The 22,061-nt window shown below is 38.6% G+C and overlaps 2 protein-coding genes across 3 annotated transcripts in view; one reads left to right on the top strand and one right to left on the bottom strand.

Moving 5' to 3' along the window:
• Positions 1-1,833: 1,833 nt before the first annotated feature.
• PCCB (propionyl-CoA carboxylase subunit beta) overlaps positions 1,834-22,061 on the bottom strand; it is a 24,571-nt gene continuing 4,343 nt past the window's right edge. For both annotated transcript variants that reach the window (XM_044434767.1, XM_044434777.1), the window contains exons 4-15: positions 20,432-20,488; positions 18,787-18,900; positions 17,206-17,316; positions 15,602-15,710; positions 13,682-13,802; positions 11,652-11,733; positions 10,800-10,923; positions 9,800-9,907; positions 8,348-8,448; positions 5,477-5,575; positions 5,202-5,295; positions 1,834-2,166 (exon numbers count right to left, since the gene is read on the bottom strand). In XM_044434767.1, coding sequence (XP_044290702.1) covers positions 2,045-2,166; positions 5,202-5,295; positions 5,477-5,575; positions 8,348-8,448; positions 9,800-9,907; positions 10,800-10,923; positions 11,652-11,733; positions 13,682-13,802; positions 15,602-15,710; positions 17,206-17,316; positions 18,787-18,900; positions 20,432-20,488 — 1,242 coding nt within the window. In that variant the 3' untranslated portion in view covers positions 1,834-2,044. The remainder of the gene's footprint in view (positions 2,167-5,201; positions 5,296-5,476; positions 5,576-8,347; positions 8,449-9,799; positions 9,908-10,799; positions 10,924-11,651; positions 11,734-13,681; positions 13,803-15,601; positions 15,711-17,205; positions 17,317-18,786; positions 18,901-20,431; positions 20,489-22,061) is intronic.
• SLC35G2 (solute carrier family 35 member G2) overlaps positions 11,898-22,061 on the top strand; it is a 25,158-nt gene continuing 14,994 nt past the window's right edge. The window contains exons 1-2 of the mRNA XM_044434798.1: positions 11,898-12,556; positions 19,139-19,197. The gene's annotated coding sequence lies outside the window, so the exon portion shown is untranslated. The remainder of the gene's footprint in view (positions 12,557-19,138; positions 19,198-22,061) is intronic.

Raw genomic sequence — 22,061 nt, 5'->3', positions numbered from 1 at the left:
GACAAATCTGTCTACCACCTACATGTCAAGCATAAATATTAATAAGCAGTGTTGGCTTTTGGAGATTGTGTTTCTGACTTTTATTATGTAGTCATGCTGTTCATGTTTCTAAAGTGAGATATAACCTTATGCATGTTTAGATAGAAAAAAGCCCTACAGTGATGGCTAAGAAATGCTGGAAGTTGTAGGACCCATTTCTAGCTAAACATGCACAGAACTGCACCATCCTTTAAAAAAAATCTCCATAGTTTTTACATAAGCTCTTCTTGGTTTTTTTTATCCCTAGCCTGTCTATGGTTAATGTGTTTCTTACCAATGCAATTGTAAATGTGTTTTAATTGCTGCTTAAACTCCATTTCCCAGCTACAATATCAATGCAGAAATGAGGTGAAATACAGGTAGGACTTGTAAATACTTAGAGCTATATAAATACCCATTTGTATAGCTCTTCCTTGAATTGTTTGTATTGAAAATTTATTGTGTTTTACTAACAATCACAGAAGAATCTTGGAACAGATTATTCCGCTATAATAAACAGTGGGTAATTTTTTTTCAAATACCTTACATTGTCTTTCTTTTGTATGTGTTAAATATCTACTTGTCCCATTTTCCCCGAGTCTATTGATATGAATCAAGGGTGTCTGTTCTGTCCATTCTCAGCTGGACTGATTTCTGCTATTTTTCCTCTGACTAGATTTTTTATTTGTAAACCTTAAGTCCCATTCTTTTGTATAGCCTTTAAACAGCTGTTGTCCTCAGTCTTTTCATTATCTTTCTGTGTATACATCAGGTTAAAATTACTTACCCATGACCAATTAAAATGCCATTTATTTTAGTGGGTCTGCTCTTAAGTCTGGATCTAACTTGTTTATACTATTTTCCCATGATATTTTCAAGCAATCTGTATAAATATTGCTGGTTTTGTACTTCAGTTTTACCTACCTACTGTTGTTAATAAGTTTGCTCAATAGTTCCTCTAAGGTTTTTTTAACCTTACCAGTATGCCTGCAATGCTGAGAAAAAGATTCACAGATTTATCCTAATAGTAACATTATGTTTCTCAATATTACACAAAAACGGTTCTCCAAATAGTGTTTTATATACCACCAGGACTGTTTCTGTTCTGTGAATGCTTTTCATAATATAGTACATAATATTTAGCTTGCTTAGCATTACACAATGAATGATATATGTAAACTGCTTGTGACTATGCAAAACAATCTAAAAGCACTAAGTCTGTATATTTACTGGCTGGATGAGAACTCCTTTTTAAAAAACACAAGCAAAAATGGGGCTGATAACTAGTTCATTTTTCTGGGCACAAAGCTAATATTTAGAAATTTCAAAGAGGTTTTCTAAATAGGAAATAAACTTGACTGGTTGTGTTACTAAGAGTATAATAATATAATGAAAGCAACCAAAATAGCTTTAGTTTTAGTAGATAGTGGCATAGTAAAATTGCATAGTTTATATTGTTTCAGATGAAACACATCAATCTAAAAGTCCAACATCATCTCATGCCTGCTAGAAATCCAACATGGTCTCATCTGCCAGGAAGATCTCAGCTGCACAGGTACAAAAGAGACACCCCCCACCCTGCATCAATCTTTCCAGGCTTAATACAAACTGTTCTCAAAGTGGTGGGTAGAAGGGTCTTATTACCCATCTAACAATCAAAATCAGGTATTTGTGCCAAATCAGATATTTATGCTGAATAAAATCTGCATCTGAGAATCCTGAAAACCTTTTGACAAACTCATGATTTGTCTCCCTTGAAGATTATATATTCTGTTTTGCATGGCTAGGAAAATAACCTACTCACAGAGATGCATATTATTTCACATAATCCAAACATTTTATTTCTAAATTCTGTATGGTTACTATTACAGTTAACATTTTTGAATTAATTTGTATTCAGACTTGAATGAATGAAGTTACAGAATATCAGAACATTCATATATTTCTGAGGATTTGAATCAATAGGCACGCCTGTGGTCCACTTGAGTGTTTCTGTGTTTTATTATTGTTTTCTATTAAAGCAGATTCAGAGTGGAATGTTTGCATGCTTCTTCCAGGGGTTTGATTGTCTTTTGCTGACCAGCACTTCCAGGTCACGGCAGATGCGAAGACGAGTAGAAGAAGGTTGTATGATGTCATCCACAAACCCTGTTAAGTAGATGTTAAAATAATGTATTTCCATGGCTGTGTAAAAGGCATAAATGAAAAAGCATCATGAAGATGATTCTTTATTGCTTTCAATTAAGCCCAAGTTTATGAGCAAGATCCACAGGAGTTAGGACAAGAGGGTGGTTTCTTACCAGTTTCTTTGGTGGCTTTTAAAAACCAATGGCAGGGAATTAACTAGGCCAGCTCCAGTACTGTAGGGGTAGAATCCTGCAGATGCATGTTTCCCTCCAACAAGCCACTGGAGTACTGCAAACATAACTATAAATACTGGTGAGGCTTTCTGCCACTGCACCAGAATGGCCTCCATCAATGGACCTCTTTCCTGTGGGAGAGCCTAAAGCAACCCACAATATTTAAGCCCTCCCTCCCTTAAACTTCAAATGAAGTATAAGCACAACTTATAAAAAGTCAAAGGGAAATGGAGAGGGTGTCTTAATCACTGCAATTTAATTCTGAAATTATATTAGCACAAAAACTATTATAAACCCAATGCCTGAAACAGACACAGCATCCTGTTTACATATGAAAAATGCACAATTTTACTCTAAAATACCTACCTTTCTAACTAAAAAATGCCCTTTAAAATGCAATAATGTACTCTTGTAGGAGAAGAATTTATAAAATTTGTAATTGATTACAACCTACCATTTTTAATGAAGAACTTCTAGGAATGAAAACAAATGTAATGAATTCAAATATGAAGACACATCTCTTTACCTCCATAGACTTAAATTGTCTGTTAAAGACAGATTGCTTATCTGTAACTGTAGTTTTCTGAGTGGTCTGTACACTTAAACCTACAGGTTATATGCCTGCAGAGAACACTTATTCAGAACATTCTAGAGCCAAACAGATGTCCAAGTGGTAAGACCTGATGAAGGTAAAAGGTGTGAGCCTAACTCATAGGAGAAGCAAAACACTTCTGAGGAAAGCAAGCAGAGGACATTAGGGCTCTAGCCAAGTGTTTCAAGGGGTGCTCAGTGAGCCAAAGTGCTCCTCAGATTAAGACTTCCCAAACAGAGCCATGGCAAGTACAGGCAATGACTTCCATTTTATTAAGAGGATGCAAAAAGCATGGAGAAAAAATCCACAGGGCAGATCCTTTCAGGCTGGGTGATGTTTTTCTATTGCACCCATCTCAGTCTTCTCTTAGGATCCAATTGAGGCCAGTAGAAAATTTGATGAACTAGACATCAGATGATAAATGATACGTATTTGTCAGTGATGGACCTCCTGGCAGGGAAAGGATGAAAAGTGTGTGAAGGTGATCTTTACCATGGGCAGATTTGCTCTGAGAAGTGAAATGAGTAATAATACTTGCTTAGAAACTTGGTATCAACCCTGGAACCAAAGGTGGTCATTGGTGTTGCCAGTATGGAGATGGGGAACTGGTAGAGGCCAGTGAGTATTGGGTATTGGGATCCTGTTTTGTTTTGTTTGATGGATGTGCTGCAAAGGCCTTCTCCATTGAACAGAAAGTCCTCTGTTTTTTATCTAGCCTTCTGTTGTAGGCCTGTGCTTTGAAGTCAAGTACTCTGTTTCAGATACGACAGCTGCCTTGTCCTTGGAGCTGTGGTCAGCCATGTGGCAGGCTGTATTAAATTTCTTGGTCAACATCCCTGTGGACTTCTGTCTGGAATCACATCACTAGCATGACATCTTTAAGAAAAAAATTATTGAAGAAGACTGCTGCCTTTTCCCATGAGAACTGTTGGTAGACTGCCATACATGCCTCGGAGTTAACCATGTGGAGTCCTAGGGCTGCAGAGGAGTATATTCTATATTCAGCTAAGTCTTAATTTCCTTCTGTTTCATCTTCATTTAAGATGCTTCTATGATTATGGAATCCAGTGAGTTCAGGGCCAACAACAGTTGGGTATGTTGAACTGTGACAGTGATTGTGTAGCAGTCAGTGGTTAGAAATTTTTTCAGAATCACATCCTGAAGAGTCAATCACATGTCAGCAGAGAGCAAGTATTAAATTTGTAAAAGTGATAACATAGCAGTTTCTGGTAACTAAGTGTCAGGCCTTTTCAAAAACAATAAGAGACACATAAGACACTCAGAAGTTGCCTTAAGTCAGTCTAGAAAGTAAGGAGGAAGAGTGGGAGAACAGAATCTCTATCCCTGTACTCCTAGTGATGCTGCCAAGGTATGAAGCAGTCCTCATAATAACAAGGAGGACAATGACAAAGCAGGGGTATGATAGTTCTCCCATGGCATACCATAATGATGGTGACAAAAAACTCCTGAGGAAGCCAGGTGAAGTGTGCTGGTATCTAAAAGGTCTATCTCTTGACCAAACTGATAGCATTGTTTGGTGAAAAACATTTCCTAAAAACATAGGAAGAGAAGAATCTATCTAGCTAGCTATATAGCTATCTATTCATTCCATTCCATTCCGCCCAATAAACCGAAGGACATTGAATTCTGTTCAATGTCCCAGAAGGAGACAAGATTTCTAGAGATTTTATTGTTGTGTGGTGAAAGAATGTTCCAAACATATTATTCAGTCCTCTCATTGCTGCAGTGGACAAAAAGAAACCTGAGAGGGAGGCAGGGACCACATACAGAGCATGTACAGAGGACTCTGTTCCATTTTGCACAAGAATGTTCCAAATGACTTCTGTGCAGGTGCATAACCCATATATCTGATGCTCAGAGACTGTGACTACTACTAGAATTCACATACATTTGAACCATGGAACAATAGTAAATCTTTGTAAAGGCTGTACTACCCTCAGAATGCTAATACTCAAGGAGGATCAATATGAAGAAAGAATGTCACTAAAATCTGTAAAAAGAGTGCTTCATGTTTTTGAATATTTATCCAGTCACTGCACTGTCAAGGATAATTAAGCCTAGAAGCAACTGTCCAAACATAATCAAAATAATCTGTTTTTACTCACCAAAGTAAAATGTAATCAGTTAAAAAGATGGTGAAATGACCATCAAGAACCTAAACTATGCATTTGAAAATTTATCAGTAATAGAAATTCTCAACACTACCATACCTTTGGTTGCTGCAGGAAAAGGATTTGCAAACTTTTCCACATACTCTGCTTCTGCATGTGCCCCCTTGCCTCTGAAAATTATCTGGACAGCTCCCTAAGAAGAACATATAAGATTATAGAATTACTAAAATTATTTTTTCTCAAATCCTTTGGAAGGTGTACTAGCTCATTATCTAAATTTATTTACTAACTGGGTGGAGGGGAATAAAGTGTAAAGAAACAGCTGATGAGATGGCAGTGACTGGGGGACCAAAGGAAACACTGCTTCCAGTTACCTTGGCACCCATCACTGCTACTTCTGCTGTTGGCCAGGCGTAATTTGCATCACCTCTTAGATGCTTTGAACTCATCACATCATAGGCCCCGCCATAAGCCTGGAACAAGAAATAAGATAACAGTGGGTGTGTCCACACATAATGCTAAACAGTGCTGCAAACATGGTCCCCCACCTTGTTCACCCACATGCATGGCTTCCATGCTTCTCTATCTTCCCCCCAATAAGTAGCACATGTCCCATCAACCCATACAGCTCAAAATCAGTCCAAGGTACACTGTTTCTGCTTGCCTCTTCCTCACTGGCCCACGTGCTCCCCTGGGTGTGGCCTCAACTGGCTGCATTTTTTCATCTGCTTGTTTTCCTGCTGCCCTGAGAAGCAATTGCCTACTCACTAGAATAACACAACTGCTCTAGAGAAGCAGTGCAGGAATGCTCCCAACTGTTGCACAGTTCTGTGCCAATCTGCAAGCACACCCACCCACCCCCATACCCAGGGCTCACACATGCCGCCAAGGGGCTGCATCCACCTGCACCCAGGCACACAGCATCTACATGGGCAGGCCATGCAAGGGACAGAGGGAGTGTATCCTGCTGGAAAACTTTCCCAAGGGTGCCTGTGTGGGCATCTTTCTGGGAAAGTTTACTGACTGGCCACAAGGAATGTGTTTGTCCCCAGCTGTGGCAAGGGTGCCAGGGATAAGACAGGAGCAGGAGGAAGGGCAGGAGAGAGAGTGGGAGACCAGGAGTTTTCCAGATGAGCACGCTGTTGGCGAGGCCCTCATACAGGCTGTGTAATCCTCTTGTGTAGGGAGGAGACCACTGGCTCTAAGAATGGAGCAAAGGCAGCCCGGTTTGAAAGCACTGCTTGAATGAATTGTAGCAACCATTCCACAGCTGTGGCTGGGCATTGGGAAGGCAGCATACAGACAGAGAGGAAAACAGCACAAGGCAGCCAATCAGAGGGCACTTGCAACTTATAACAAAGTACTGATTATCCATGGGGATTCACAGAAATCAAATGTGCCTTGTTTCACTATGAATACTAAATTCACACATAATGATAAGCCATGCCTGTGCGGTTTTCAGCTTGGCTTGCTGTTATGTGTGAACACAGCCAGTGTCAACAAATTCATCCCCATGTATTTCTAAGCTAGGAGAATTATAGATAGCATGAAAGAAGACTTGCTATAAATTGTCCACTCTTACTCATTCTTTAACACAGCATCTACTTTTTCCTTTACTCCATTTTCACAGGTCAATTTTGCTGTTGGATGTGGGCATATGTGTCACTTTCTTGTGAGCTTTGTATGCGTCTTTGAGCATCTTCAATTTTCCCTCAGGGAAATGAGTTTTTTTTTTGTTATGACATGTAGGGTCAAATTATATAACATTTGGGGTTCAGGTAAAACCTTTGCCGTGTCCCTGTTTCTCAAGAAGCCTCCACCTGACAAAGCAAATGTTTTAAAAGCTTCCATAGGGTGGCCATTTGATGTGACCCTGGCAACACATCTCATCCAATATCCCTAAATGCACAAGATAGTTTCTGACAGGAAAAGATCAGCCACATCTTCACCACCTTCATAAGGTAAACTCTGACAGTGCTTTTCCTTGGGTGGTTCTTGAACACACAAACCTGCACCCACACTATCTTACATAGGAAGATAATACTTAGGCATTGTGTACTGGTAAGGCCATCAATATATTTCAGTTAAAATAATGAGAATGGTTTTCACCACTGGTCATACTTTCCCCTGTGACACACTGGTAAGATTACACCACCAAGTTAACAGCTTTCTGGCTGGGAAAGCTGGGAGAATTATATGGAATTTTCCAGTCTAAACATGCAAAGGACTGCTTCCCTTAGCCCTTTTTCCTTTTCCATAGGGAAGTCTCCAACACAGGGCACATTCTCACATGATGCTGAGCCAGAATTCTATCCTGGCTAAGCACAAACATGCTGTGTGTGACTATACATACACACTCTGTGTGCGCCCACTTGGCTCCTTCCACCAATGCAAGCCACTAAACAAACCACAAAAGCAAATCTTACTGTGATGATACACCTAAAAACTAAATGCAACACTTAGGTTAAAATCCTATATCTTCTTGAATGCAATAGGACTATGTGTGGATGTATATAGAACAGTGCTGCTAGCAGTATTAGAGCATAACAACTAAATATATACAACAAAAATACAGTATTTTAAATTTCTAAGCTGGTACTATAAGACTAAGAGTGGAAGATTTTTTTTTTAATTGAAGTCTTGGTTTGGTGCCCAAAATCCATCAAGTCAGGCAGCAGGCAATTAGCCTGAATAATGTCTTCCTAATAATATTATATCACCCAAGATGTCAGGTTGTGACTGGTTTAAAATAGAAAGAAGGAATACATGTACCTGTAAGGTTACTACATTCATTTTCTAAATCATACAAATCATTAGGATAGAAATGACCTTGAAAGCAATATTTCTTAAAAAAAAACTTGACAGTCATCTAGAGAAATTAAGCAGCAGTGTAAAATACAGAACATAAAGCACTCCAGACATTAAAAATATAGAGAAGATAGATAGAATGATAGAATGATAGAATGAATGAATGAATGATGAATGAATGAATGATAGAATGAATGAATGAATGAATGAATGAATGAATGATAGATAGATAGATAGATAGATAGATAGATAGATAGATAGATTGAATGAATGAATGAATGAATGAATGAATGAATGAATGAATGATAGATATAGACAGGACAATCAAAGATGGGCAGAACATGAAAGTGCCAATTTATGAGCAAAGATGAAACATCCTCTACGCATTCTCAGGAGTGTATGACAACTAACAGCTGTAAAATACACTTTTTATTCACCTTCCTTGTGATAATAGTGATTTTTGGTACTGTTGCTTCTGCAAAAGCGAAGAGTAGTTTTGCACCATGGCGTATAATCCCACCATATTCCTGGGCTGTCCCTGGAAACAACAGGAAAGCATTTTACAAAAATCTTACTGCCTCAGGGAGATGATTTTTAATACAAAATGCTGAGCACCCATCCCTGATCATGATAGCACTTAAAGTTTCAGCTTTTATTTAAAGAATGAAGGCACATGCATGTCTGCACCAAACCTTTACAACTGGTAGCCTATCACATTTACAGCCCTGTTGTGACACCAACAAATATTCCACATGGCAATTCTTTGCTTGACTAAAATTGCTTTATGGAGCCAATTCTTTCTATTATAAGGAAATCTATCATACACTGATTATTTTAATAACTGCAACTAAATGGTCCAATGCATCCATTCTATGAATGTCAATTCAGCACTGACTTGGTCACCTAAGACAATTGCCTAAAGGAAGAGCAGACATCCCATTAGCTCCATATGTCCACCAGCAGAAGAGAAAACACCATAAGCAGCCTCTGTAGGGCCGTTTTCCTTAATACAGGGCAATGCAATGAAAGTTGCACACATGGCACTCATGAGGTGAAATGCAGCCCCATATATGCAGCTTAAATAGAAATATACAGATCAAAACTATTTTCTGATGTTTAACAGATGCTTAACTAGTTGTATGCTTATAAAAGGATGAGACACAGGGCTTCTCTATGCAAGGCATTTAACCTGCCAATTTATTGAGACTTCTTCAGGTTTCTTTGCAGAAGCAGCAGCAGCACATCCTTTATACATGATTTTCTATCCAGGAGTTTTCTCTCTCTCCCATTCTATTTGTTCTATCACACAACTATAAGCTGGCACTGCAATACAGTATAATTGCAAAAATGAATGGCCATTTTGTAGTACTTCATAATATGATAAGAAATAACACCTATCTTTCTTCACTCTAAAAAGTTGCTACAACAATGGCTAAAAAACCCAGGCCAGGCTCTGGAGGATGATACTGTGTGAAGGAGTGGCAAACTCTCATGAGGAATGAGCATGTGCATACAGTAAATGGTTTGTGAAGAGAAGTCCATAGCAGCCAAGCTGAATGAAAATGCAAATCCTCTCACTTCCTTGAGCATGGATTGACATATTTTCATTATAGCAGATTTCAAAGCTCTGCTAAGCTCTTGCAAGGAATTGGTGACCTTTGTATCAGTTATCACAACACTAAGAGTTAGAAGGGTATTCTACATATCCAACAGGGATACAAAGATTGAGCACTCTCTGCCACTGAATATAGGTTTTGCCTCTGTACTTCCTGGAAAAGGCAATCCCTTATTCTTTAGCCAAGGGAACTGAGAATGTAAGAAGACTCAAAGTAAAGTGTCTTTCATTTAGTTACTTAAATCATTACAAACAAGGATGTAGAACAACCTACCTGGTAAAAATCCAGGTACATCTACAAATGTTATCAAAGGGATATTGAAAGCATCACAGAAGCGAACAAAACGGGCTCCCTTCACAGAGGAGTTTATGTCCAAACAGCCTAGTTTTCAGAAAAATTAAGCAATCCTGTTACAAGACTTTCCAAGCCACTTAAAAGCACTCATTTACAGAACTCAGTGCATCAGTTATATCCCATAAATGCACAGCACTAGAAGCATTTATGATACAATGTACAAGTGATCATTTGCTATTCTGGTGTCAAATACTGAACACTCATTTTATATTATGCTATCTTTATAAATATGGGTACTTTCTGTTATCACAAGTATCAGCTTTCTGACTACCTTTGAGCTCTGTAAGTTGTTTTAACATAAGGCCTCTCCAGGGGAAAAAATTAAAATATTAACAGTATGACAGCTGTATTCTATTTCCAAATCTAGAATGGCACTGAGCACAGAAAACCCCAGTTATTTATCTTCAAAGATGAAACATTTACATAAAACTACCAGAATAATGTACTTTATATTTGTAACCACAATCCCGTCCAGATACTTCACATAAGAGGTCTTGTCTGAAATCTTTGTCTCAGTGTAATTGCCAAGTTAGTCCTAGAAATCTTTCAGTCATAACGAGTTACCACTTTCTGCTGGCCGTGCTTTTCAACATAAAATACGTTCTTACAGGAAGTATATGCAAGTGCTTGTCTCTGAAGGCAAATACCTTGCCACTAACATATAATTATATAATGCACTTAACTAGGGCAAGAGGAAAGCAGCATGAATACTAGGATATAAAACCATATGTTTTAACAGCAAAAACCAAAACTCTATCAAAGAGAAAAAATACTTAAGAGGAGAAATACCTTAGAAAGAAACCCCACAAATATACTCAGTTATTTCAACAATAGACAATGAACATTAAGCAGAAATAGAGATTTCCCAGCCTTATTTCTCAGACGTGCAGGTTCCCAGGGGCTGCCAGTTTGCGCTTACCTGATGCTACTTTGGGCTGGTTGCCAACTATTCCTACAGTTCTTCCATTCATTCTGGCAAACCCAACTATGATGTTTCTGGCGTAGGAGGGCATGATTTCAAAGAATTCTCTCTCATCAACAATCTGTACAAATTAGATTCAGAGTGATGAATATGCTCACTACTGTACACATCTCCCTTGCATGAGACAATTTCAACATGTAAAATATCTGAAATAGGGTTTTCTTTATCCTTTACAATGCTCTGCTCTCAAAAGTCTGGTTATACGTTTTTTTCCATAGCAGACTGGTGCCAAAAATGCAGTAAAGCACAATTTTATACATGACAATTACACTTTTATATGGCTAATTAGTAAAATCATAAAAGAGCATCATGAATAGTGCTATTCTAATATTCCGTTAGCAGAAGGACACATATCTGTGAGAATCTGTATCTCTAATCTTTGTTACAGTGAGTTTTCCAGCCCACATCCAGAAAAGATAACTTGAGAGGTATTTGGATCATTAAGAAAGAATTTGAGAGGGGAGATTTTCAGAGAAGAAAATTAACTTCCAAAAGAACAAGTTGGGAAGCAGAGGGGAGAAAAACAATTGGGGAGAATCTGAGTGAACTCATTTTGTGAATAGAGAAAGGAAGTGAATGGGGAAGAGAATATGGTAGAGAAAAGAATTATATTCATTTGTTAGTTTCATTGTTGCATTTTATTTTATTTTTGGTTATTTTCTTGCTGTTGTTTGGTTTTATGATTGCAAACTGCCCCAAGAACATTTTTCTCTTGGGCAGCAGACAAATCTAACAAATAAATGTATTCCATTACCAAAATTCTAGAATAGGCTGGTGCCCAGAGCTTACCGAATGTACAATATCCACCATGTCATATGCTTTAGTAGATTCCATTGGAACAATTGTATCCAACTCTGGAACCAACCGGTTGCTTTAAACAAATGGAATAAAAAGCAAGAAACTTACACCACATCATCCATTTTTATGTCAAAGTTCATTTATTGTACAGTCAAAAATGTGCAATGCTGTTTTTAATTTCTGTTCCAACATCACATGCACAGTTTGTTCATGCCTACACAAACGTTTGTCTGTTCATGGACCATACTGCATGCTGACATGGAGACATCTAAAAAACACATTAAAATGACAATGCTCAGAAGGAGATAATTTCTTCACTTAATGCAGATACTCCTCAGCAACCTCCTCAGGGATGTCATGGTCATTGGCATCTAGTACATTTGGCATGAAATCAATGCCAAAATAGCAACAGCAGCAAAAAAAAAAAAAAAAAAAAAACCTCTGTGTTTCTCAGGTGTTCTTGCCTTTTCTGCTTTAGCATCTGGAGCTTTAGATTAAATGAACTGTGACAACATTTGCATCCAGCCTCTAGTCGAACAACTGTACCTAGGATTTATGCAAGGGCAAGTGTTCCCTGTTTTGCATTTTTTGCTTGCTTTGGTAATGAGAGACTACCAATTATGAAATAAGCCATGTAGACAAAATGCATGTACTTCAAAAGTAATCATCATCTTCTAATTCTCCCTCTTCTGCTTACAAGGTGAAGTCAGCTCTTGAATTAGATCTTACTCCTGCAAAGAACATCCCTATTGTTAGTAAAGTATTTAAACTTCACTTTGATGATCCTACAGGTAAACCTTGCTTACTACCTCCTTGCTCAAGAGAACAGCCAGCTACATGGTATTGCAGCAGGTTAACCTACCCACCTCTACAGTACAGAGATGAATGATTCTCAGGTAAGTTGAACCAAGTATAGTTTGATCCTAATGATCCTAATGGTGTACTTGACAAGCTTTATCAGCCTAGATCTAAGGCACAAAACACAACAGCCGTTATCTACAGCTGCTCACCAGCCTAGACAACTTTGTCATGGTACCTCTGTGTTCCATGCAAGTGATCTCTCTCACACACAGGGTACAGGAACATTTCCAATGCTCTTCTGTCCAGTTCCTACCCTATCAGTTGGAACTGTTTAGAATTACTCCTTCCTGCCCCTGCCTTTGGATCCTTTTGCTCGGGAGTTTGGCTAGCATCATACAGAAGTTCATCATTTGTAGTTCTTGCTTGGCTAAGTTTTCTTTCTAAAAATTCAGTGTATGAAACTCATGGTTGCATATCAACAGCCACAGCGGTTTAGTTGCACAGCAACAAGTTCCACAGAGACCAATCCCTGCTGATGACTTCTCTTGCCTGTCCTACCATAGCCAGTATATCTATATTAGACACACACACACACACACACACACACACACATGCACACACTCTTCACAGAGTTTACTCCCAGCTTATGTATGAAGAAACCTGAGAACAGTTAGCAATTCACTCTAAAATGCTGTTTCCATCAAAAGGATCTGTAGTTTTTTAACCACATTCTTCCCCATTAATATTACTGCTGGGAGTTTAGTCTTTTGGGAACATGAATTTTGGACTGAAGACCTTCCAAGAGAGCCAGTGTGGTATAGTGGTTAAGAGCATGGGACTGGGACTCAGGCAATCCGGGTTCGAGTCCCCTCTTGGCCATGGAGCCAACTGGGTGACTTTGGGCCAGTCACAGACTCTCAGCCCAACCTACCTCACAGGGTTGTTGTTGTGGGGATAAGATGGAGGAGGAGATGTAAGCTGCCTTGAGCCCTTTGAGGAAAAAGGCAGGATATGAATGAATGAATGAATGAATGAATGAATGAATGAATGAAAGAAAGAAAGAAAGAAAGAAAGAAAGAAAGAAAGAAAGAAAGAAAGGCAAATGTCAGGTTAAAGGGACATAGAAGCCTAGAAAATCCCAATTCTGCAGAGAGCTAAACTCTGATGCACATTTTGATTCTTTGAACCTTTACTATTTATAAAACTATTTAGCTACTTACCTAGGATCATGACATTCTCTGACAGGAGCTGGATCCTTGTTACTGAGAGGCAGGTAATTAAAAAACTCTCTGAGATTGAGCAAAGCATCGATGTCATTCTCAAAAGCATGGTGTGCAACACCTGTGAAGGAAACAAATCTGGCATTGCAAAGAACTTTCAAACTGAACAAAGAAGTTGGCAACTACTAGAAAGACTTTTTTAAAAGTCTTTAAAACCCACTTTGACCAAAATGCACAAGCAAAGGCCAGCTAAAATTCATTTAAGGTATAGAAAGAGAAGTACTGCACCTCTCTTAACTGATCTTTATAGCAAAGAGAAATAATTAGGCTTTCATAATCAATTATTTTTAAAGTTCTAAAATGATGACACTTTAGAATTAGAATTTAGAATGTTGACACTTTACAATTAATGCTAGTGGATGTTATTAAGATTCACCAAGGGATTAGTATACTGAAGAACAAGATGAACAGTACAAACTTGTGCCTATCTACTTGGAAGGAATCCCATGAAGTTCAATGGAACTCACTCCCAGGTAGAAGATACAGGATTGTATGTGTTTCACATACATTTTCCAGCAAATGTAGAAATTCTTCTTTGTCTATTTATACTCTTCAGTTTTAACTATGCTTTGCTCATAAGACACAAAAAGAGTAGGTCACACTTTGTTTTTATTGTATTTAGCAGTATTGAGCAGTTGGACCACATTCCTGAGAAGGCATTTGGGAACTTTTTGTTTAGAAAAGTATGATTCCATAGGATGTGATGGAGATTGACAAAACTGTAAATGAAGCAGAAAGGTGTGATCACCCAGTGAAAGTGAGCAGCAGGACAGATGAGGAACAAGCCAGAAATGGAAGGCTTAGCATGGATCCAAACCAATGATCCTGGTATATCACTCCAAAACAAGTCAAGCTTTGTAAACAAAGAACAAGCCCTACTTTCTATTATGACTGTGATTATTACATTCAGTTTATACCCCTCCTTGCAAGGAACCTAAGGTAGTTTACAAGGTTCTCCACCCTACTTTATCATCATAACAGCCTTGTGACATAAGTTGGGCTAAGAGTCCATGACTGGCCCAAAGTCACCAAGTGAGGATTCATGACTATGTTCCGAGTTCCACTCCTGCACTCTACATTCTGGCTCTTATCGAAGAAAGAAAATAGCATGCTAAGATTTCAGTTTCTAGTTAATTTAGCATTATCAGAGAAAAGCAAAGCAGGAATGAATAGGCTGCATGTACAAGCATGCACCTTATCCTGGGCAATCATGGCCAGGGCCTAATTCATGAAATATACTGCCATATGCAATGACAGCCAATCAGTTATATAACATTTTAGAGGGATTTCACACATTCATAGATGTTATACATTTCAGCAGAGATTACCCATGGTAAGGAGACAGACCAAAGGAGTAAGCTGTTGCCTTTACACCTCATTGTGTGGCTCAATGAGGGGCATATGGCTGACCGCTGTTTGGAATTGGAGTTGCTAGTCTAGATGGACCTTTGGCCTAATCAAGCAGGCAATAACATTAATTAACCAGGTGGCTGTAGTGACTGGGAATTATGGGAGCTGTAGTTCAAGACATCTGGAGGGCACATGGATGGGCAAAGGCATCTGGAGGACACCTGGATGTGTTGGAGTGTATTTCCCCCATGATCCTTGCAGTTCTGATTTCAAATATTCAGTCTCTCTAATAAGCACTCTCAGTGCTTCTAAGACAGTTCTCTTTCAACTGCTGCAGTACTTTAGGTAAACTTTAGGTAAAAAAGGACTTTTTAACTTTTTGCAAAACTAAACTATGATGTTGACTGTATATGGCCAGAATACAGTGTACTTCATATTCTTCTCTAGTCGCTTCATAATGAAACAGTAAGCAGAAGCATATGTTTATTCAACAATTTAGCTAATTCTGACCTGATACTGTAGTATGTGTCTTTGCACCCCCAAGTTGCTCCTGTGTAACATCTTCATTGGTAACCGATTTGACTACATCAGGACCAGTTATGAATAAATACGATGTGTCCTGGATAAACAAATATAACGAACAAAACGTGAAGAATAAGACACATGGTTCAGCATTTCAAGTGCTTGCATTCTCCACTCTTTATGTATTTCCAATACAGAAACACAGGAAAGTATACAAATTTCCAATTTATTTTGATTGGAAGCAACAAAGCATTTAGTTGGAATTTCCTCTAACTTAACACATGTATAACTAAATCTCTGAAAACAGAAATAGCAAAACAAATGTATATGGCACTTTATGTACAGATATGGTACTACTGAATATTCCTATTCTGACATCTTGTCCAAATCTTTTTATTCCAGATAAGACCTCTTTAATTCTTGAAGCAAAATGTTACCAGAGCAGCTTAAGAAAGCACACAACTAGAATATGTAGACCTGAATAGCTTACAATTACAACTTCAAGTTACAGCTTTAAAAACATAGCAGTGAAACATGTTTTCCATTAGGTTAGGGCTTTAAAAGCACAGGCTTTAAAAGTGCCAGCCTCTGGGCCAAATTTGGCTTATGGCCTCTCTCCATCCAGCTTGCACTCTCTCCTCTTCCACTCTCTTTCTCCCCAAGCAGTCAATTCCCTTCCACACTGCACTCCAAGAAAGGAGATCCCCTTCCTCCATGTGCAGTGGAGAAGCAAAGCACCCCAGAAGGAACAGTGATTTCTGCTTCTCTCCACACAGCCCACTACAATTTCATGAAGATGGCAGCTGAAGATGGCATACTCTTTGCTTCCCAGTGTGCTGTCTTCCACACAAAAATCACACACAGCTGTTAGGATCTTATGTGCACATGTGTTTTATGTGTATGCTGCATTGCCCTCCCAAGACAGCTGACAATATTACAAAAGCAGATGCATAGAATTACACACATGATCAAATGAAGTAACAGGCGCAGTTAAATCCAGGTTGCTCTCCTTGCCACCCTCCACTCACTCCCCAATTAACATATCCAGGTCCTGACTGTATGTAAAATCTTAACAGCACTATCCTATGAAAGCTTAGTCAGAAGTAAGTCTTACCAACTAGGTTTGCACATCATGTTAACTTATGGCACAGATGTTGAATTCTGGACTGTCATGATGTGCAAACCCAACCACACAAACTATGGCTTGTTAACCTCAAACTACCCTGAAAGAGAACCCATAGTTTGTTGTTGGATTGTGTTAAAACCCTGGGTTGTTACATATGAACCTAGGTCTATGGGCTAATCATGGGTTGTCTCACCAGCTGCGGAAGCAGCAGGTACACACAGAAGTATCTGCTCTACAGCACAGCAAGGGTATATGGGATACAGGGAGGAAATGGGTAAATATAGATTAAATACCAGAAACAAACATTTAGGTTTTGTTCAGTCATCTGTGAGATAAACCCTGATAAGGACAACTAATCATGTGTTCTCCACAGTTTGGCATTATGTGCAATTGATTGTGTTAAGTGGGATTTGTTCCCTAGTACATTTGTTTAAGGTTACAATCAATGACAACTTTACATCCTTACCTTTACCATGAATGTAAAATCTGTTAAAGCAGGGGAATAGACAGCACCCCCTGCACAAGGGCCCATGATAAGAGAAATCTGTGGTACTACACCAGAACATAGGACATTCCTCTGTAAAAGAAAATAAAATGGACACATTTTAAGCCACTTTCCAGCCAAAGCTCTCAGAATGGTTACTATTGCAGAAGATGCCATGCTCCTTAGCTTGTGGCAAATTTTTACATTAAATGAATGTGCATGTTGCAGAAATATAGAACTGCATGAAAACAAAATTAGATTTATTCTAGGTTTTTGCTAAGCCATTAATCAGAATCCCCTACTTTACAGATTAATCAAACTTTTGCAAAATCCCATGCCTCAGAAACAAATGAAGCAAAAAAAAAAAAAAAAAAAGCAGGCAAGCACAAGACAGAGGCACATCAGAGAATTAAGTATCCAAGAAAAGGATGCAATTCATGCAGCAGCCTCTAAAAGAAGCCCTGCATTTTCTGAATCTTCCATTGTCTAACAACTGATGCTTCTGACAGCTAATACAGATAAATCCCTCCTTTTGCATCAGGATTTTGCTCTCAGCAAGGAAGGAGAGGCCGCTGCCAAAGTTCTTCTACTCTATTCACCTACTCAATAAAAAGGATCCATGTTTTTGTCCAGAGGGTATGTAGGTAACTATTGTTACAGGAGCTATCTGGCTGCCCAGCAGCACAGCTGTAGGGAAAAGAGAGGGCTAAAACAAGGTACTAAATATTAACTGCATTATCTAGCAAAATCCAACAGATGTTATTAAAATACTCATGGGAGGGAGAGCAGCTGGCAGAATCAAAAGAGACAGTATGATGGACTAGGCTAGGTATCAAGTAAACCTTGGAAAAGAACCAATGGTTTGTTGTTGTAAACTGCTGATTGTTCATAGTTAAACCACAGTGCAGGTGTCATGGAAACCACAGCCTTGAATTTACGAGGCTTGAGCAGGGGTGTCATGGATAGGACATTTGAAGTGCTTTCATTCATAGGGTCACCCTAAGTCAGAGATTCCTGAAGGCACACAGCAACAACAAGAAATGTAATGACAGCCCACAATTCAAGCTGTACTCTGGATCATCATGAACGAACCAGATCAGTCTCTTAAATGAAACCCTTATTTCAGAGGTTGGCTCCACTCTATTCTCACTTCCAGCAGCAATGTCTAGCAAACCCTAATACCATCCCATAAAAAGTGGTGGTGGGAGAAGATGAGGAAAGAGAAGCGCATTCTGTCCTTGCATCAGTATCTCCCCACCCTACCTTTTTATTTATTTCAGAGAATTTCTATACCACTTTTCTTTTTTTTAAATCTCAAAGCAGTTTACAAAATGTGAGTTCTCCATTAGACCTGGAAGAAGGTTAAAAGAGATGCTGAGGCATGTGGTGACGGCATATAAAAGTTTTGAATGAATGAATGAAACATCACGGCACTCATGCCTCCTATGTTACGGCTTTTTCCAAATGTCTATACCAGCTCCTAGCCTATTTAGTTTTAATAATACCTCATATTTTTCTGGTCAAGGGTCACCTAACAAGCTGCTTACCTAACAAGCTTCTTACCAAAAAAATATCAGCATATCCAGCAAGTGACTCTACTCCTTCCTGAATTCGGGCCCCTCCTGAATCATTTAATCCAATTACAGGAGCACCAACCATCACAGCCTGATCCATGATCTGGTAAAAAGAAATTAACAATTAACCAATAATACTGCTTCAGACTCATAAAATAGTCCATGTGGCTTACAGTAAGACTAGCTGATGTTTGTATAAGATAGGGAATTTTTACTTTTAATCAAAATGTGTTAAAGTTCACCCTCTGCCTCTTCAGAAAAGCTATTGGTTGGCCTACCTGAAAAAAATTACTATTTCACCTGCATGCTCAATTAACTCTACTCTTTTGTGTTCCTTTCAGAACCTTGTGACCATCCCTTACTGGGCAGTTCTGGGCTCTATAATGTAACAAATACCCTAGTAAGTAAAGGAGTAATAATTTTAGAAATAAGATAGCCAAGTAGATGTATTACTAGAACATGGGCAACTAGATGTTCACAGCTGCTTCTACATCAACCTAATTCATTCATTCATTATAAATATTTTATACTGATATTACCAGAGTGTTTTGCGAACAATTAAAGTATAACTATAACAATACAATAAATTAAAAGGGCACAAATATTACTAAAGCAGCATAAAACAGCTGCACATTGTATTGAAAGAAAAATAAAAAGTGAGTGGATTCACAGGATCACCATAGCCCACCATGGCTTATCTGCCACGGTTTTTGGTGTCAGCTAGACTCAGGCAGTGCGTTTGAGGGTAAACAACCTCAAATAAGCCTATGGCAGACCACAAATTAATGGAGGGGTGTTCCTTCCTCAAACAGCTTCTGCCAGATGTACTTAAACCACATAAAAAACAAAGCACCCCCCCTCACCAGGTAATGAATATTCCAAACTGCTGCCAGCATGCACCTCAACCCATATGGACTTAAACTACAGTGAGCTGTGGTAATTGTGTAAATCAGTTCAATGAGGTAGGTTCCAGGCAGAGTTCTCTGGGGAGAGCATTATAGAGCTTGACTGGAATTGTTCAGAATGGGCTGACTGTCCTCTGGAAAGGACTATAAAAAGGAGTAATATCATATATTAATCACTATTCTTACATCAAAAATTGACACTTTACTAGAAAATTGCTTTTTGCTAAACATTCCTATCACCACTTTTCACATGCTCTTGTGACTGTAAATATAGTGGTGAATGCACTTGATGTCAAGTATTTTAATCTATAATAAACAGACACAAAACTATTATGAATAAAGAGTGTTATATCAGGGCAGAAAGAATTTAGTGGCCATGGTAAGCAGTATGATAAATACCTGGTGAAATAAGAATGTTAGCATGGATGAGCTGTATATATTTTTTAACAAATGTGTCCTAAGACTCAAGGTAGCATTCTGTACTAAATAGTTTGGACTACGCTTCCCAAAATTTCTGGCCATTTCTTAGCTATGATGGCTGGGGATGATGGGAGTTGATATCCAAAACATTGCGGTCAAAACATCTTAAGGATGCCAAGCTGTGGAAGAGTGGCTTAAAAACCAAGAATTCCTGTGAACCAGAATTTAACTCTAAAAGCATGTATGAAAATCGTGGTTCTTACATTCTGCAAGCTGACAGTTTTGTAATTATTTTTCTGCAATGCTTACCTTGCAGATCTTTTGAGCATGAGCTCCAGATAAACTGCCTCCAAACACAGTGAAATCCTAAAGAAATAACATGTGAGATTTTACATTTTGTAAAAGAACTTGCTCTGCTAAAGACTGGGCTCAGCTACTTGCTCCATGCTTGTTCCTCAATTTGGAGGCTAACAACTTCTTGCTCTTAAAGAGTATTTATTAGTCAGACAGCCCCGCAAACAACAAACCTAAGACAAGGCAGAACTGTCCATGCTTACAAAGATTTCAATAGAGCTTTGTTCAACTTGCCCCCTACCACACAGAGATTCCATGTATACACACAGGCCTACACTCAGCACATCTCACCGAACCATGACTTCCACAGAACTGAACTGCATGCCTGTGCACAACCCACCCATCAAGCCCCTCCCTTTTGCCAAATGCAAGTTCCTAAGTACAAGTAATGGGAGGGGCAAGTCGAAAAGCTGCAGCAATCCCTCCTGTGTGGAGATGGATCATAACCTATGTTAGTATAAAAGTGCTCTACCTGGAAATTTACACAGTACATTATTCTATTATATATTATGAATATATATATAATATTAAAATGCATAGAATATCATTACAGATGGGCAGCAGCCCACTTTCAGTGCTAGAAAAACCTTGACTCAAACCAGAGAAACTAAGAGTATAATTCTATGTATGTTTAGACAGAAAAATGTCCTAGCCAGAGCAGGTTAGAGCTTGAAGGATGTTGGACTGTAAATTAGCCAAGAGTTCAGGAATGCTCCCATCCACATTAATAGCAAAGACAACTATTTCTAATGACCCTTATGAAAAGCATTTCCTCAACTCATATATACATCAATCCAGTAGCTGTATAGGCTATGTAAGTACAAAATTCAATATTAGTAAAATAATGCTTTATTATTGACTTATTTACTTTCAAGATGTTTACCCCACTTTCTACAAAAGGTACCCAAAGCTGCTAAAGATAATGAAGTAATTCAGACAATGAAATTATTAAATTGCAATTTATAAAAGCTGGGTCCAGATTTAGTCAACCTCAGTCTATCCAAGTCTGAAGTATTTTTCATTCATATTTGACAAACAGGTCAGGAACTTGGATATAAAAACAAGAACTAGAATTTATTTAACAGGGAAAAGGGAGAAGTGAAACATACATTCAACTGCGTAAACGAAGTAAGTTACTCTCTGAATAATAAAATAAAATGGAGAGAAAGGAATCCAGTCGTGATATGTTCCCTGAAGGTAAGCTAATTCTTAAAATAGTACCTGCCTCCAGCTGCATAGTGCAGGATTCAAGCAGCTGCGGGCCCAGTTACTTACAGCTTGTTGTCAAGCATCTACTGTCCAGTTCCTACAAGAAGGTAAGAATGCTGCTACTGCAGCCACTGTCTGTCTTGGTCTTTCCATCTTTTTTTCCAGTAACCTCAGAATCTCTCAACAGTGGCATGTTAGGGTCAAAGATGCTGCCATTGCACCAGAGGGCTGCACTCACGTGTCATTCTATTCCCCTTCCCATTCTGTGAATCAAACTCCATAGGCTAAATTGGGGTGAAATTGAAGTTTTTCAAAACCTTATATTCTTCTAGCCCTTTCTACCTCAAAAGTGGCACAGACCATTCACAAACTCTCT

The sequence above is a fragment of the Varanus komodoensis genome, unplaced genomic scaffold (assembly GCF_004798865.1).
Source record: "Varanus komodoensis strain SLA01 unplaced genomic scaffold, ASM479886v1 scaffold1, whole genome shotgun sequence".
Lineage (NCBI taxonomy): Eukaryota > Metazoa > Chordata > Lepidosauria > Squamata > Varanidae > Varanus > Varanus komodoensis.
The sequence above is the reverse complement of the archived record's forward strand: the minus strand, read 5'-3'. Positions and strand labels throughout refer to the sequence as shown.